This window comes from Bos indicus x Bos taurus, chromosome 3, assembly GCF_003369695.1.
Source record: "Bos indicus x Bos taurus breed Angus x Brahman F1 hybrid chromosome 3, Bos_hybrid_MaternalHap_v2.0, whole genome shotgun sequence".
Lineage (NCBI taxonomy): Eukaryota > Metazoa > Chordata > Mammalia > Artiodactyla > Bovidae > Bos > Bos indicus x Bos taurus.
The window spans coordinates 83,242,577-83,260,177 of NC_040078.1; the positions used below are offsets into that span (position 1 = coordinate 83,242,577).

At 38.8% G+C, this 17,601-nt stretch overlaps 1 protein-coding gene across 1 annotated transcript; it reads right to left on the reverse strand.

Annotated features, from left to right (window-relative positions):
* Positions 1-291: 291 nt before the first annotated feature.
* On the reverse strand, positions 292-12,767 carry USP1 (ubiquitin specific peptidase 1). The gene is made up of 9 exons (XM_027537057.1): positions 12,015-12,767; positions 9,796-10,034; positions 8,191-8,311; positions 7,402-7,506; positions 6,711-6,871; positions 4,734-5,419; positions 3,944-4,114; positions 3,076-3,277; positions 292-1,776 (listed from the first exon to the last, which is right to left on the reverse strand). The coding sequence occupies exons 2-9, from the start codon at positions 9,963-9,965 to the stop codon at positions 1,041-1,043; spliced, it is 2,352 nt and encodes a 783-aa protein (XP_027392858.1). The 5' UTR covers positions 9,966-10,034; positions 12,015-12,767; the 3' UTR covers positions 292-1,040.
* Positions 12,768-17,601: the final 4,834 nt, after the last annotated feature.

Sequence of the window (17,601 nt, forward strand, 5' to 3'; positions counted from 1 at the left end):
ACGTTCTCCAGTTTTGGATTCCTTAAAGTTATACATCTACTTTAAAGGAAAACTAGGTATGACAGTTAAGATGGACCAATAAGCGCAATTTCTATTTGAAAATTTCTTCACCTTCAACTGTCAGAAAGTATTATTAAAGGTAATTATGCATGTTTATTCTCTTCTATGTATATATGTTTATAGTATGTTTGTGTGTATATATACATACACACATTCTTTTTTTAAAGAGAATCCAGCTATATATATGGTAAAAAATATGCAAGTAAAAAATTCTTCAAGCATTTGTATACATTGTTGTTAAGCAGTTTACATTTTATTGTCCTGGTTTTTAAAAAAGTTAAATTTAAGGTCTCACCTCTAAGTTTGATGTACTATATACAGATCGTGCAGAGTATGACTATGAAGGAATACAAATTAGTCCATGCCCCAAAAGATTTACTAGGATTCAGAATTATTTTCGTAAATACACATAAAATTCTGAAGATAGAAGAGGACTGACTACAGGTTTTCTGAGATATTTTTCAAAGTGATTCAAGGCACAAAATGTACAGTTGTGAATACATACATATTCCAGAGTTTGTGCCTGTAATATAGCCCATCTAAGGTTTGGTTTATGATTTACAAAACTGTATGTACTGAAATGAGATGCTGCTTTTTAGCTGAAAAACCACAAGACCTATAAACATCGTCTAGATAATTACTCCAAAATATGGAGATACAAATACAAGCACTTTATTTTAAAAAGCAAACACAAAAGATAGATGTAAATTCAAAAGTGTTTAAATGCTTCCATTTTGAATAATTCAATTAAGAACCTATACAAGTTTGTTCCCAGAAGCTAATGTATCACTAGTCTCTACTAAGGAAAATGCATTCTAAAAATTAATATGGTTTTCAATAATTCAAATTTCACTATTTATATAAAAACCTAGAGACCAATAATATCCAATAGCTTCAAAAGATAAGCTACTTTGATGTAATCAATTTACCAATGTTTATCCATGTCTGTTTAATATATACACAAGGAAAATACAATCACTCTATAATTTCTTATAAAATAGCAAGTAAGGAGTAGATGTAGGAGATGTAGAAGGGGAAAGAGAATTCAAAAAGTCCTTCTCTTCAGTAACTTTCACTTCAGAATCATCAAAAAGCAACCATTTCCCCTCATACTCCTTTAAGCTTTGCACTACATATGAAATTTTGTTCTCAAAACCACTAATGTTAATGCCTGTTTGGTCACTGGATTCCTTGTTACTATCAGATTCATCGGTCCCATTAGTATTGTTAGTCTCGGAATTTCTATTTTCAGGAAGTGCTGTACTGGCAACTTTATCAGGGTTAGACGCTTTGTTGTATAACTCGTAATCTGCCTTGCTCTTTTGTCCTCCAAGAAGTCCAATAGCTTCTACATTTTTTTTGTTCAAAACTTTACTTGGCTGGTTATTTCCACTGACTCTAATAGACACTTCTTCATTGTCATAATTTTCAACCACACCCCTTACTTCCTCCTCATTCAATGGTTCTGGCTTACCTATTTCACACGTTTGGTCGATCACAAAATTTTCCTTATCTAGTTCTAAACTGTTAAGGTCAGTGACTTTAACAGAAGCAGTATAGTGCCCACTACTAATTGTAATGCCACTGTGCATCACAACTGCAAATAATCCATAGCTGTCGTTGGTTGGCTTTGTGCTCCATTCTTCTAGTGACAATTTAAGAGGTGTCAGTAAAGGAGTGTTGATCTTGGAAAGTCCACCACCATAACAGTCAAACCTTTGGAAGGAAAAAAAAAAGGTTTTCTGGGATTCCACTTTATATATTCAGTTTTACACCCAATGTGAAACCAAGTAAAAAGGCTGAATAAACCCTTAATATTTACTGGTCATATGAATAAAAACAAAATGAAAACACCACCCAAATTTTGTATGACATTTACACAAACACTGAAATCACTACTAATAGGTGCTACTGTGTAGGATATATGGCACTTCCCCCTTTTATTTTCCTAATTTTGTACAGTAAGAAAATGACATTTAAAAAAACCACTGATCTTCAAATCTCTTTTCCTGTAAATCTAATAAATTATTTTAGTGTGAATTCTGTCTCTACAACCAAGATTTGGGGAAAAGAAAAAGCTATAACTGTAGAAAAGAAGAAGTCCACTGAAAGAAAGGACTATGTCATCTTCTGGCAAAATAAAATGTGTGGAGAGCTCCTGGGAAGTTCTCATGGTAATTTCAAACAATTCATTAATATAGAAAGGAATAAAAGCTACAATGACATTATATCTACATGTCAGAAAAGTCTATCTAAAATTAACTGGAATTTTGATATTTATTATTTTTAAATCTTTCAAATACTTAAATGTTCAACTATAGAAAAATCTCTTCATACTTGTATTATTTCCTGGCTTACTTAAAACTAAAATAATTTTGCTTGTTTCTCTCCCCTCAAAAAAAAAAAAAAATGCTGATGTGTAAATTTGTTCCTTGCTTTAATCAAATCCATTAAAAAGGAATGAAAATGAACAAATCATATGTAGCTGGATGCTGACAGCAGGAAGAGATGAAAGAGGTTTTAAGGACAATCCCTATGAGTGGTGAAGCTGAGTAAGGTCTGTATTCCAATGATGTTTGTTTTTTGTCATCAGAATTGTGTCTGAGCAGCAACCCTCTGATTGGTTATACAACCTCTGTGTACTTGTAAAATCCATATAAGAGGTTTCCCAAGGTGGCACTACTGGTAAAGAACCTGCCTGCCAATGTAGGAGATGTGGGTTTGATCCCTGGTTTGGGAAGATCCCTTGGAGGGCATGGCAACCCACTACAGTATTCTTGCCTGGAAAATCCCATAAACAGAGGACCCTGGCAGGCTGCAGTCCATGGGGTTGCAAAGAGTCGAACATGACTAAAGCAACTTAGCACACACACACATGTATAAGACATATTTTATGTTATTTATTGAATAAAATGATTTTGATAGTCTAAGAAATATTAGCAAGAGTTAAAATGATCTTTTTTTTCCTTTATAGTAAATATCATAGTATTTTGAATAAAACTTTAGAATACTCACTCCAAGCCACTAGCAGCAAAGCACTTCAAATGAATAGTTATAACTTCAGGCATTTTGTCAAACAAAAGACTTCGTTCCGCTTCAGTATAATGATGGCAGTTTTCACAGAAATATTTATCTTCTCCTACAATCCTTTCCACTGAAGCAAATTGTGAAATTGCCCATCTCAGGGTCTTCATTTCTGTTTTTGGCTCTGGAGAAACTACACAAAAGAATCCTGTCACTCACAAGTGAAAAATCTCTGAAAAGCTAAGCTACAACTTTTTATATTCAAAATTAGCATGCATTTTTAATTGACTAATCCTTCCTAAATAATAACTAAAGAGATTTCTTTTTAGTTTCAGAAACTAGTAACTTTCTTCAACAGAGCACATACCTCTAAATATTTCATATCTGGTAAAAAAAATATTGAGAAAAAGAGACAGCAAAATCAAGATAGGCCTACTCTGACTCCATGTGAGAGATTTTAGTTTATATTGAAGTCGATTTACAGTATCTAAACAGGTAAACCAGTCTCAATCATTTCCCATGACATTACTCTTCTTTTTGTGGTTTACACAAGATAGAACATTAGGTTCAAATATGTTGTCAACAAAAATATCCTCAACAGCTCAGATATTTGAGTAGCCAAAATTAACTTATTAAAGCATTTCATTTTCTCATTATAACATACTCTATACATCAAAATAAAGATGCCACAATTTTCAAATATAGTTAACTATTAACAAATGAAGTTATACGAGAATGATTTTATTACACTAAAGACAGTTTCTTTTTCTCAATAATTATATAAGCTACTTATGAGACTGTTTTGTTGAGGAAAACTGAAATTATTCCATGATCCGTGCAAGACTCAGATTTCGCTTACTTTCAGAATTCTCCTCTACTTTGGAAAGCTCATCTTCTTGCACTGGTACACTGATGTCTTGAAAATCTTCTCTTCTTTCTGTTAAACTTTCACATTCTAAGCAACGAGTCCGTAATACCAGCTGACCTTGAAATAATTTCTCCACTAGCTCAAAACCAATTTGCTCTGCACCTAAAACAAAAAAAGGAAAATACAAATCTATACAGATGAGTTTTTCAGGACAGCACAAATAACCATTATTCCATTTAAAGTAGACCATGAATAAAAGGCTGATTTTCACATTTCAACTTGCTTATTAGCATTAAGAGGTGACAATCATGTAATATAAACTCACTGTAAAGAAAATCTTGAATATATGAATTACTGTTACCTCAATGAAGAGTTTCAACACAATTGTGTCTTAAAACTCCCTTCCCAAAGATATCCCAAAGTGTGTCAGTTCTACAAATTTTCCCTGAGATCTGTGTGAACCTATGTAGAAATCCAGTTCAAGTATAACTACTTAGTAAATGCAATTTCTTTCTTGAGTTTACGTCAAATACTGCATATAGAAAGGGATAAAATATTCCCTTGTCATTAAGATGTATTAAACTCCCCTAATTTATAAACATAAATTACTATTACCTTAAGACACACACACAAACTACATACAAGTGCAGTGCTTAAAAAACTAGTTCACATTGTGTTAAACTTCTCTTAAAACTTATACCAGATGTATATGCATCTAAGAAAATTCCAATTCTGCAGCTGTTAATCTTCCTATCAATGTTCAAGAATAAATTATACTGACCTTTGTTTATGGGCTTAACTTCATTAACATTAATGGGCATATCATTATTTCCTGGAGACTCAAGTTCACAACCATTAGTTGTATTATCATTTTCATACTTCCCCAAGTCCTCTTCAAGATCATATTCATTTTCTTTACAGTGTCCTTTGGATCCTTGGTTTGTTGCTATTTTACCCATACTACAGAACTTGGAAAGAATGCTGGGTTGCTTAGCTGCAGACTTTAACCAATTTATTTTAACTTTTGATTTCCTTTGGGAGGGTCTTGTACTCTCATTTTCAGAAATGTGCTTGGGGATTATTTTATGAGAAATCTCTAATGTATCACCTGCAGCTTTTCTTTTTGATCTGGTTTGTCTCTGGTTTTCTTCCGAAGACTGGTGTTCCTTGGAGATTTTAACTTTTTTTTTCATGTTACCAAATTCAGCATCACTTTTTCTTTTCCCATTTCCTTTTGAGAGTTTTTCTTTATAGTCTTCAGAATGCCTCATATTGTCCATCTCCATGCTGTTATTATCACTCATTTCCTCTTTCTGATATTCTTCTACCTTAGTAGATAAGTCTTCTACATTTTTTACTTCTTCTTTTTTTAGGAGTTGGCATGTTTCTTGAATGTTTCCCAAAATACACTGTAATACTTCCTGTGCATCATGCTGTAGATATCCTTCATACATAGGGTTGAGTTCCCTATAAACAAAAATTTTCATTTCATCTATTCTAGTTTTGAAGATATAATACCAAAACAAAAAACCACCTTGCCATTACAGAACTATTGAAGTCCAGAAACATTTATTCAGCTACTAATCTGAAACTCCCTACCTAAACTTTTAACTGAAAAACAAATTTAGTCTCGTTTTCATCATCACAGATACTTTGATCTCCTAAATATTGTTAATAATAGCTAAGATGTACACAATGTTTACTATGGATAGATAGATATTATGGCCTTGCAGCACAGCTTGTGGGATCTTAATTCCCTGACTAGTGATCAAATCTGTGCCCCCAGCAGTGGAAGTGCAGTCTTAACCACTGGACTGCTGGGACAGTCTCAAACTTTTCATTTTGGAGGATGTGGTGCATGGGCAAGCTGCACTGCTTGTGGGATCTTCATTCCCTGACCAGGAATTAAACCCAGGTCCTTGGGAATGAAAGCATGGAGTCTTAACCACTGGACCACCAGGGAATTCCTTCTAAATGCTTTTTATATTAAATATGTAATCCTCACAATAACCTTATGAGGTAACTATTATATCACCACTATTTACAGATAACTTCTCTAGGTCAGTCACAGATATGCAAAAATCAAGGCTTCAACATACTCCTGGCCACCAGGCTACACTGCCTCTTAACAAATGTGTGGCAATATGTTACATCTAGGTCTATTCCTAAACGATGAAATAATTTTTAAAGACTTAAAACCCTGTAATATTTTGGATAAACCCTTTTTATATATAGGACAAAGTTTCATTACAATACTACAAAGAAATCTAATTCAGTTAATAGTTTTCTTCTGAGTACAAACAACAAAACCAGAAGGCTTGGGATTTGTTGTTCTTGTGTATAACATATTTTGGATACAGACCAAAGGATTTCTATCTGAAATCCTTGGGACCAAGTATATTTGGTAATTCAGAAATTTTCAGATTAAAAAAACCTGGCATGTAAGTAAAATACATATCACTGACAAAATAGGGACAGTATTCCCTAATTATACACATTACTACTTCTACAGAAATGTATGAATATTCACATTACAGGTAAATATGAATATAAACTCATACAAATTCAGATTTAATGAATTTAGTACCAATCTTAGGAAAAATTTCCAGTCTTCTGAGCCTCTGGGATATCAGGACTATAGACCTGTAGTTTCTGCTTTCCTTGCCATTTATTCCCCCCATTGTTCACATAGCACTCTCCTCCAAAGAGAGTAGTAAGTAGCTAAATTGGAAACCTAAAATCATATAATAGGCTATACCTGAGTGTGTTAAGTAGTCGCCTTGGCTGAGTAGCAAGTTCATCAGTGTACTTTTCTGGATTTAATAGAAAACTAGCCTGAAGCTGTTCAACTGAAATGATCAAGGACTGTAAGCTGCATATTAGTTCATAACTTGCCAAAGAATCTTCTTTGCAGTTTCCCTGTCAAGAAACACACAAATATTTTTATTTATGAACAAATTAAGTAACTTACCCCTTTTTCTCACTAGACAATACTAGCTTTTCTAACTCTAATTTCATAAGACTAATTTTATGGAAGTATACAAAATAAACTTCAAAAAAAATTTAAGCATATTTTTGGGTGCTTTCTATTATGTGAGTGATAATGGTTTTTTAATTATGTAAGTCAAAGGTTTCTCCAGATTTACATAAGTAGTAAAAATGAGTCAATCTGAAAATACAATAGGGTAAAAGGGCACAATATATTGTATGGTGGTATGTGTGAAAGTGTTTACTGATAATAAATCAAGAGGACTGGAGGAAAAAATATAAAAGTGGACATAATTAAGCAAACTGCCTACCCCATAAGAATGAAAAATAATTGCCAATAAGACATTTAATTTTCACATGTAAATTTAAGAGAAATAATCTTGGTCATTCTCCCAAATCCTCTGTGTATTTATTACTTTTTCATTTCTAAGCAAGTGAGTTTTGTTAATTTTATATTTTACCTTATCTTTTTGATTGGCTTCATCTTTTAGGGCTTCTTTCTTCCTTGAAATAATATTAAATAAGTGCTTCACTCCAGATTTAAAACCAGGACAAAAATATAATACCTATAAAATGAGACTGTTTTGAGTATTTACAAAAACAATATACCTAAAAAAATCATTAAAATGCTATCATGCTTTTTGAAGAGCATGTTCAAATAAGTATTACTTAAAATTCTGAGATTAAGATGTGTGTCAACAATTGTTCTCTTTCATCATAGTAGCCTGTTATCTTTCCTCTGTAGCAAAGCACTGAGCCTAAAGTGTATAACATGAAACATAGTTTCAAGGAGTAAAACATGTATCAGTTCAGTTCAGTTGCTCAATCCTGTCAGACTCTTAGCGACCTTCATGGACTGCAGCATCCCAGGCTTCCCTGTCCATCACCAATTCAAACTCACGTCCATTGAGTCGTGCTGCTATCCAGCCATCTCATCCTCTGTCATCCCCTTCTCATATCACATAGAACCAACTGGACAGAAAACTAAAGGTCTGGTATCTTCAATTTACCCAACATCTACTCAACTTTGCTATCCCAATGTTAATATATCATTTTTTCTTACCTCAAAGGAAATTTATAACGTACAATTTAGAATCGTGATTATTTTACCCCATTATGTTTCATTTACAATCAATGGCAAAGACAGTATGGACAACTGAAATCCTCCAATAACCTAGATTCTCAGAAAACACTGTTACATTAGTCTTTGCATACTAAAATTTTATGATATAGCACAACTGTCAACTTACCTGAAGTATACTATTAAGATAACAAGTATTGCCGAGATTATTCAGTCCCACAAATGGTAGCAAGTTTTCTCTCTTCTCACAGTTTATAGGCGAGGACTGTGCCGCAGGAACAACTTGATCACTATTAAGTACAGAGAAGAGAAATGGATAACGAAGTAAAATCTTAAAGTAGAAATACTACTTCCCTAGACTTAGTCTTTTCCGCAAAGTTGTAGATAAGTACATGGATTTTATTCAGATGGCATTTTAACAGAATTAATCTTTACAGGTGTAAAAACTGCTGAACATCCAGAATAAAAGTATTACAAGCACTTTAACAATATTACAGCCAACAAGCTTCAAACAATTCCACTAAAGGTCTGCTAATCCCACTTTACAAAGTAGAAAACTACAGAACTGGTACTGTGATTTGTTCAGCCAACATGACATTTTAATCAAGTAGTTTAACTCTGAACAGAATCCTGGGAATATGACAATATTTGGGAGAGGCTGCACTAAGTCAGATTTTGTTAATAAAAGATTAAGAGGAAACCAAGTCTATGAAGATACTTACTTATATAGCTGTCCCTCACTTAAAAATGAATTGTTCAAGTTTATAATTCTTTAACCTCATTTTAACAAAGTCTTCACAGCATTTTTATTTTACAGCTGCTGGCTTTTATTCTTAATACCTTAAGGTGTTTATAGGCATGAAGCTGGTAAACAAGAGGTTTATACATAATCTCCTAAACTGATTATTGGTAAATACCGATACTAGGAAATTACACAGGGGACCAAATCTACATTAGTCATATAGCAGAGTGACTGTGTGTTGAATTTAGAGCAAAGCATAGACTCCAACTACAACATTATTGGTGAAACAAAGAATATCATTCTGTTCTGATTTCTTTTCAATCACTGAAGGATTTATTTCATCAAAAACGTATCTTATAGGTTTGAGAATTCATGTACTAGGTAGGACTACAAAGTGCCTCTCAGGTAACTGTCAGGTCTTCTGAACCAAAAGCCCACCACAAATTTCTTTACCCTTACATAAAACATATTGCACTATAATCAGGTTTAAATTGAAAAATAATTTTAGTCAACAAATACTTTTGTAAGTTAGTCTAACTGGACAAACACAATTTCAGTGAGTTATAATATTAACTGTGATGTGATCTCTGTGGGGAACCAGCAGTTTTATCCAGTTTCTACTATACACTGCTAGACTTGTCTCACTAATGTGTGTTTTTTTATGTCCCATGGCACCCCACTCCAGTACTCTTGCCTGGAAAATCCCATGGATGGAGGAGCCCGGTAGGCTGCAGTCCATGAGGTCGCTAGTAGTAGGAAGAGACTGAGCGACTTCACTTTCACTTTTCACTCTCATGCACTGGAGAAGGAAATGGCAACCCACTCCAGGGTTCTTGCCTGGAGAATCCCAGGGATGGGGGAGCCTGGTGGGCTGCCATCTCTGGGGTTGCAGAGAGTCACGACTGAAGTGACGTAGCAGCAGCAGCATGGACTATCAGGTCAGAATGATTGTAGAAATCAAACCAAGTTCCCTGCTTTTTCATTGATACAGAACTTTTAAAAGTATAGAAAAGCTAAAAATAACATACATACATTTCAGACCCTTTATATTCAGAAGTCTTTTCTTCATTTTCTTGAGAATCTGTGAAATCCAAGGCTCTCTTGGTTTCCTTTTTCTGAAAAAACTTCAAGGAAAGTCTGTTTTTTTTTGATGGACTACCTCTTGAAAGCCCATTACTTTCACTAGGTATGACACCAGGCATTTTCTCCTCAAATCCCAAGCAGTTGACAGGAATTAACTTATACAGGGATCTTGTAATCACCAATCATATCTGTTAATCAGAGAAAAGGTTATTCGTTTTCAGTTATCAACTGTAGGCAATAAACTCATTTCTGAAAACAAATTTACCAAGGAATGGTACTAATTAGAACTTTGTATTGGAAAATCTAATGCCCACCAATAAGAGGCAGTTAATGTTTACTGCTTAAATGAACAAGCTGCCATTTGTCCTTAACTCTTAACAAAAAAAAGTCCTGATACTGAACTTTTATTAGCCTGCCATTAGATTTAAGGGGAGCATCACAAAATACCCCACTTTAGTAAGATATGTGTGGTAAAGTATTATCATTAAAGGGTAAAAACTTATCATCTGTTAGTTCATCCAGAAAACACTGAGCAACAGTACAAGGTGGGAAAAAGGATGAATGGAAAAGCAAAGGAATGCTGGAAGTGACTTGAGTTCTTCTTCCAAAGTCTCTTCTAGTTATATGGAATAATCTACTTAAAAATCAACATACAAGAAAAGGCCTATACCTAGTGTTTACACCTAAAAACTTGTGTAATAAACTATTCGAAGTTGAGATAATCGTGTAAAACTGCTGTATTTTGTGTATATCAAATTCTTTTGCACTAGAAACCAAAATATACTGACTTTCCAAACTTTTTCTAACTATAGAATTAAAATACTGCTTGAAGTAGGAAAAAAGAAAAGCTTCCCTTGTGCAAACTTTCTTCCCTGTTTTATAATAAAACTTGGATTTAAAAAAAAAAAAAAAAGGCTGTATTTGTGGTAGTCATTTTACACTTCAGTCCTGTTTTTCATTAGGAAGATATTAGGAATAATTATCTACTACCAGAAAATCAGTTAAGCGTCCAAAAGCTCAGCAATGACTTTCAAATATAGGTAAAGGATGAACTAAACTCACACCCTTAAGCATTTCACTCAGCTGCCTCTGAAGTGGGAATTCACAACACTAAACTCAGCAGTGAAACATGCCCTTTTTTGAGACATCTCAGGAAAACCTAGAAAGCAAACCAATTTCCACACTCCAACGTATGAAATGCTATCACTAATGGTAAACTAGACTGCACTACAGTGTCAGGAATCCCTAAGCATAACTTGATTCTTGTAAAAGGTTGTTCTTAGGAGCCAATTCTAATAAACGATGGAAACTGGATTCTCTGAGAGAGTAATCGGACTTAACAACAACAAAAACGACCCAGCAGCTGAAATAACTATCAATCCTAATCCATAAACCAATCTTCAGGGCTCCTCAAAGCAATGATTAAACATTAGCCCTACCTAGACTATGTATCAGTTTACCAGGTGCCATATCTTAAGCTATACCACTTCTTGCTCCTGGCTGTCCTATCACTGGGAGGCTGTTACGTCAAAAACGTTTCTCTAAATCAGGTTTCGCAGAAAACACAATATATCGAACGTTAAATGTTCTTGGCCAAATGACAGTGTGAGCACGAAGTCCCATCAGTTTCAGGTTCTTTCCTCTAATATGGCACAACTCAATTCTTTTCACGAAAAATGTAAAACTAGGATAACATCCTCGACAAAGGTTTAAGACACGTGGCGTTCTAAAAACTTGTAGAACATCTAAAAGTTAAACTGCGCGGTAAAATTTAGCAATCACCGACACAGAACAACGTGAGTGCAAACATTTCTTGTCCCTACCCCGCACACTGTAGGAACGGAAAAGAAACTGAGGAGATGACGGACGGTGTCGCTGTCCGAGCCCGTCAGAGGCGGCGGGCACCAGGCGGGAGGCGTCTGAGACCAAAACCATAACGCCCGGCCCCTCGCCCGCGGAGTTGGCCTATTTACGCCCAGCCCGCACCTGCCCGAGTCCCTAGCGGCGGCTGGAAGGGGCACGGCCCGCTGAGTGGAGGGCTCGGCTGGCAGCTGGGCGGGGACGCGGCAACCCAAGGAGCCGGGGGTCCTCCCCACGGCCCCCTTGGGCGCCGGCCGAACTTGACGCGGCGCCCGGGAACCGGCCCCTCCTCCGCGGGCCCTCCTTACCTGGTCATGGCCCAGAGCGAGGTCCGCGGCGGTGACGCCGGCGAGTCCAACCCGCTAAGTGCGGGTGCGACAGGTGAGCCCCTTCCCCGGGCCCCCGACCCTCAGAAAAGCTGACCCGATCGCCCTCCCCGGGGGAAGTGACCATTCGCGCTCAAGAGCGGGAACCCGGGCTGCAGCTCGGTCCTGCCTGGCGCGGGCACCAACTACATCCCCGGAGCGGCGCCCTCCCGCGCCCGCCCCCGCCCCGGGACGGCAAGGAGCGCCAGAAGCGGCTCCGCTAGCCGGGCGCCCGAACCGCTAGGGTCTTCCTCACTCCACGACCGACGGGAACTTGGCGCGTTTTCCTCTGTCTCAGGACCCCCGTGTTTTAGCCTCCGCCCGCGCCAGCGCCGCGATTGGAGGCGGCGTCCTACGAAAGTGCCGGTTCTGGTCTCCACGCTGCAGAGACGCGAAAGGCCAGAGCCGCCTCGCGACCGCCACTCGCCCCTCTGGCACGCCCCGACTCCGGAACCAGCTGGAACGGTAGTTGCCCCAAGATCGTAACGGGTTCTGCAGTTTCAAACAGCGCAGGCAGCGTCACGGGCAGCTCGCGCGGGTCCTCGCTGAGGGCGCGCGCTGGGAGCTAGAGGCCTGGCCGGCGGGCTCGAGCCTCACACACACACACACACACACCCCCTCCCCCCGCCCTTTTTTTTAACCATTCGTGCGCGAGAGCTCGGGGGAAAGCGTACGGGTCGGGAGACGGGACAGAGAGAAGATGGGACGGGCTCCTTGCTCTGGAAGGAGCCGCCAGGTACTCAAATCCACCAATCCGTGATGACAGTCCCCAACCCTGCCCACCCGCCTCCCAAGAGGAGCCAATCAGAAGTACCTAGGCAAAAAGCGGACTAGGTGGGCGGGGAAAAACAGTTCAGCCAATACCAAAAAGAAGAGAGGAGGACTCCAGCCAATCATTTTTGGACATACAGAGTGTTCCTCAGGCGCTGTTCCCTTCCTTGGACTCTCATTGGCTCTCTAGTGCGCGCTTTCGCTGCCGACTGTTAAATTTCGCTCTGAGTTTTGTGAATCCTCGAAGGTGGGACGCCTGCGAGGGTGTGGTTTCCGGAGCTAGGCCCACAATAAATCCCGCCCCCGTTTCCTGCGTACACTGCAGGGCGGAGTTACCCGGAGATTAGTTTCTGAAAATGGCCGACTTCCTTGCTTAGTCCATTGCGCTTTGCATTTCTGTATCGAATCGCAGCCCCGGATCCTAGGCCACCCAGTAAAAACAAACGCCGCAGTAAATAATAGTAGATTCTCTCTCAACTGAATGCTACAAAGTTGAGACTCCCTTTTCATCTGCGCCTCATTTCCTCTTGCTTACCCGTTCCCCTTCCTGACTGGACAAGAAAACGAAAGAGCGTTCTTAAGGCTCAGCTCTGGCTGACGGAGCTGCAAGGGGATCCTGCGCTAGTCCTTACGCGCTCAAAAACGGCAAGGCAGGCTTTACCGGGTTTCTGCTGCTGTCGTACGCCTACCTCGGTGAGATACCTCACAAAACAAGTGTTGTGAAGAATAAGTACAATCCAAATTCATTTAACCAAGCGTGTTTTTAGGTGCCAATTATGGGCAGGCATTCTTGACGTGACTTACAAGGAAAGGAAATAAGGAGTGTGCTCTCTTGGGTAATAATATCACAGTCTTGACATTTGAGTAGAGAGCTAAATGAAAGCGCAGCCAGCCTTGGAAGAACCTGAGGGTGAATGGTCCAGGCAGGGAGAAGAGCAAGTTTAAAAAGTCTTCAGGGTTCATGTGCTTGGTGTTTTGGGAGGAAGCAACGAGGCCAGGGTGCTTAGAGCACAGTTAGCCTAGTTTTAATGACTGTGGGAAATGAGATTAGTGATATGGTCAGGACTCTTATTAAGTAGGGTAAGGAGATGGGAGCCGTTTGATGTTTTTGAGCTGGGGCATGGATAATCTAAAATGGCTGCTTGTGGTAGTAGACTGTTAACTTTCTAAAGTGCAAGCTGGAAGATCACCCAGGGAATAAATTAGATTCTCACCTTCTAATAAATTAGAAGGTGGTAGCAGTGGAAATGTTGAGAATGAGTAGGATTTAGAATATATTTTGAAGTAAAGCCAATGGGATCTGCTGTTAGGTAAGAAAAAGACAACGTGTTTTTTTTGTTTGTTTGTTTGTTTTAAACCAAAGTGATAGGATAGTGGTTGTCCTGGCTAAAATGGAAAGCATTGAGGTAATAATGGGTTTGGTGGGAGGGGTGGTTGTTCTTAGACATAAAGATTGAGATGTCTCTTTCACATACAAATAGGGATACTGAGCCAACAGATTTCAAGTTTGGGGGTCCATAGAGCATTGTGATTAGGAGATAAAAATTTGAGAGTCACCAAATGGTGTTTAAATCCACAAGACTTTAAAGAATCATCTAGAATGGTGGTAGTGGTTGTTCAGTTGCTAAGTTGTGTCCGACTCTGTGATACTAGCCTTGTTTGTAGTAATGCTTCCTAAAACCCATTTGACTTCAGACTCCAGTGTATCAGGCTCTAGGTGAATGACCACACCATCGTGATTATCTGGGTCATGAAGACCTTTTTTGTATAGTTCTGTGTATTCTTACCACCTCTTCTCAATCTTTTCTTCTGCTTCAGACTCTAGGAGGATGAATACCAATTATAGTTTTCTGTTCTAATTTTCCTAATTCTAGTTTCCAGTTACATTTAAGATCCTAGTGTCAGCAGCCGCTACTCTTCCTACACAATTGACAGTATCAGTCGTCAACATTCAGTTGCATAGAATAGGATCCTTCCCCTGGTATAAGCAGGAAAAGCATTGAATACTTGGGTGTCATCTGTGTGTGCTCAGTCATGTCTGACTCTTTGTGACCCCTTGGACTGTAGCCCTCCAGGCTCCTCTGTCCATGGAATTCTCCAGGCAAGAATACTGGAGTGGGTTGTCATTTCCTCCTCCAGGGGATCTTCCCGACTCAGGGATTGAACTCATATCTCCTGGGTCTCTTGCATTTGCAGGCAGATTCTTAACCACTGAGCCACCAGGGAAGGCCCTTGAATACTAGGGAGTGTTGATTAAAGACACTCTAAAATAATTTTTCAGGAATAGTACCAAAGTCTTCGCAGAACCAGGCCGCCAAAGTGTAGTGACTCTTCTATGATTTCAAGAAAGGATGATTTCTAAACCACACTGGCAGTAATCATGTATGGATGTGAGAGTTGGGCTACAAAGAAAGCTGAGCACTGAAGAAATGATGCTTTTGAACTGTGGTGTTGGAGAAGACTCTTGAGAGTCTCTCAGACTGCAAGGACATCCAACCAGTCAATCCTAAAGGAAATCAGTTCTGAATACTCATTGGAAGGAATGATGCTGAAGCTAAAACTCCAATACTTTGACCACCTGATGCAAAGAACTGACTCATTGGAAAAGACCCTGATGCTGGGAAAGATTGAGGGCAGGAGGAGAAGGGGACGACAGAAGGTGAGATGGTTGGATGGCATCACCGACTCAATGGACATGAGTTTGGGTAAACTCTGGGAGTTGGTGATGGACAGGGAGGCCTGGTGTGCTGTGGTTCATGGGGTCGCAAAGAGTCGGACACGAATGAGCGACTGAACTGAACTGAACTGGCCCTGTGTTGTGTGGGAAATTACAAGCATCAGAAATCTGCTTGTGTTGCCAACTCAAGACCACACTGTACCCAATACCAACAGAATACATCCTAAGTCTTGCCTCTTAAGGCCCACAAAACTAGTGGTTGAATACCGAGACTTCTGCTAATGCTGCTTCAGAAATGCCAAACACCTCCACAACTGTGCTTGTCAGTAGCAATGACAGACATCCATATCAGGCTTGGAGTATTTCTGGCAATAAAATTCATGCAAAAATTAAAGTGTTTCTGATCCTTTTGCTTTCAGTCAGTTCTTTGTGGGAGAAGTTAAAGCCACTCTTCTTTCCTAGGTATAGTTTTCAAGCCCAAAGATTCTTTTATTTCACTGTTTCTGTGTGCTATGCTGTACATCACTCTCAATGACAAGTTAACTAGGAGGCATCTGAAACAATGGGATTCAATAGGTTGACAGCATTCTTAATCCAATATTTGTCAACTTTGTATAACCGAGTGGCAAGCAGAGTTCATTCCAAGGCTTTTGTTCACAGGCACTGTTTCTGTGTGCTTTGATGGGGAGGTGTATAACAAGTTGCTGGGTTTTTTTTTTTTTTTAGGCCTTTAATGCTCCAATTCCACTCTTAATCTACTTAGGTAATAGATAGAGTTTCCCTCTTAGCAAAGCAATGTACCTTTCTTTCCATCTGTACTTGCAAAATTGGTTAGCTCAGGTCTGAGTTCATTGCTCACAGAACTTTGCTAAAAGTGGCAAAAAAAAAAAAGTAAATACCAAGTTCATAAATTTTTCCAATTTTCCATCATGCCACAAATAATCTTGCAGCTGGGCAACAAGGGTCACCAGTTTCCCATCTTGTGATATCTGAGTCTTTACTGCCCAAATTCTTCAACTAAGCCAAGACTATGTATCTTTAAGGTTACATGCAACATAAATTTATAGGGATCAAATAGATTAACCTATGAGAAGCAGAATATTTCAAGTGTCCTTAGCCAACATGAATATTTATCTCTTTATCACATAAACAGTGATGAACAGTGCAAGGGAGGCAGTTTAGATTCATATGGTGATTCCATGACCATCGGGGACCTAATTTCCTCCATTCTCAGTGAGTGGCTTCTACCTATGGTCCAGTATAGCTGTTTTAAGTTCCAGCCATAATGTCTATATCCTAAAAAGCAGAAATGGGCTTTCTCTCAAAATATGCTACTATGATGGCTCCTAGGAACATGGGGAAATCGATAATCCCCACTGAATGAAATGCCAGAAGTGCTAAGGCAGGCCGATTGGACAAGAAGGGATTAAAAGACTCTGGCAAGCGGGTGTGCTAAAATGTGCTATACTACAGTGCAGCCAGAAGTTTATGATAATTATGTTCTGAAGGGTGGCCCAAAGGACACAGTATTCACCAAGACTATAATGCAGACTGGCGCAAAGGGCATAAGCACACTAAAAAGTTCAATGGTGACTCTCTGCAAGTCATGGTTGAAGGTAGCAGAGGTTTCTCAAAACTTGGCTCACTGATAGCAGTGGGGATGACAAGACCCCCAAATTGAGGCTCAGCAGCAGTACTCAACTTCCAGGAGCCAGGGGGTTACAATTATTATAATGTGGACATGACGCACACAGTTATGGAGCCAGTTAATAAAACATGGTGTTCTTAGAGGCAAAATAGATAAGACAGCTAACAAAGGTCCTATTAGCTTGTATCAGCAGAAAAATCAAGGGTAGAATGACCAGGAGATTAAGGTCTGTAACCCAGTAAAGTTACGATTCCTTAATCAGTTTCCATAGCTAAGCCAGTTTATAGGTCTAGAACCCACTGACTGAAGAGGACCTTGGGTGGAAGGACACTGATGTGCTTTAACAAGTATAAACAGTAGTGATTTCACCAGTCCAGCCCTGAAGTATATTTGGTCATTTACTTGGGTAATTATACCTTGAGAAAATAGGAATA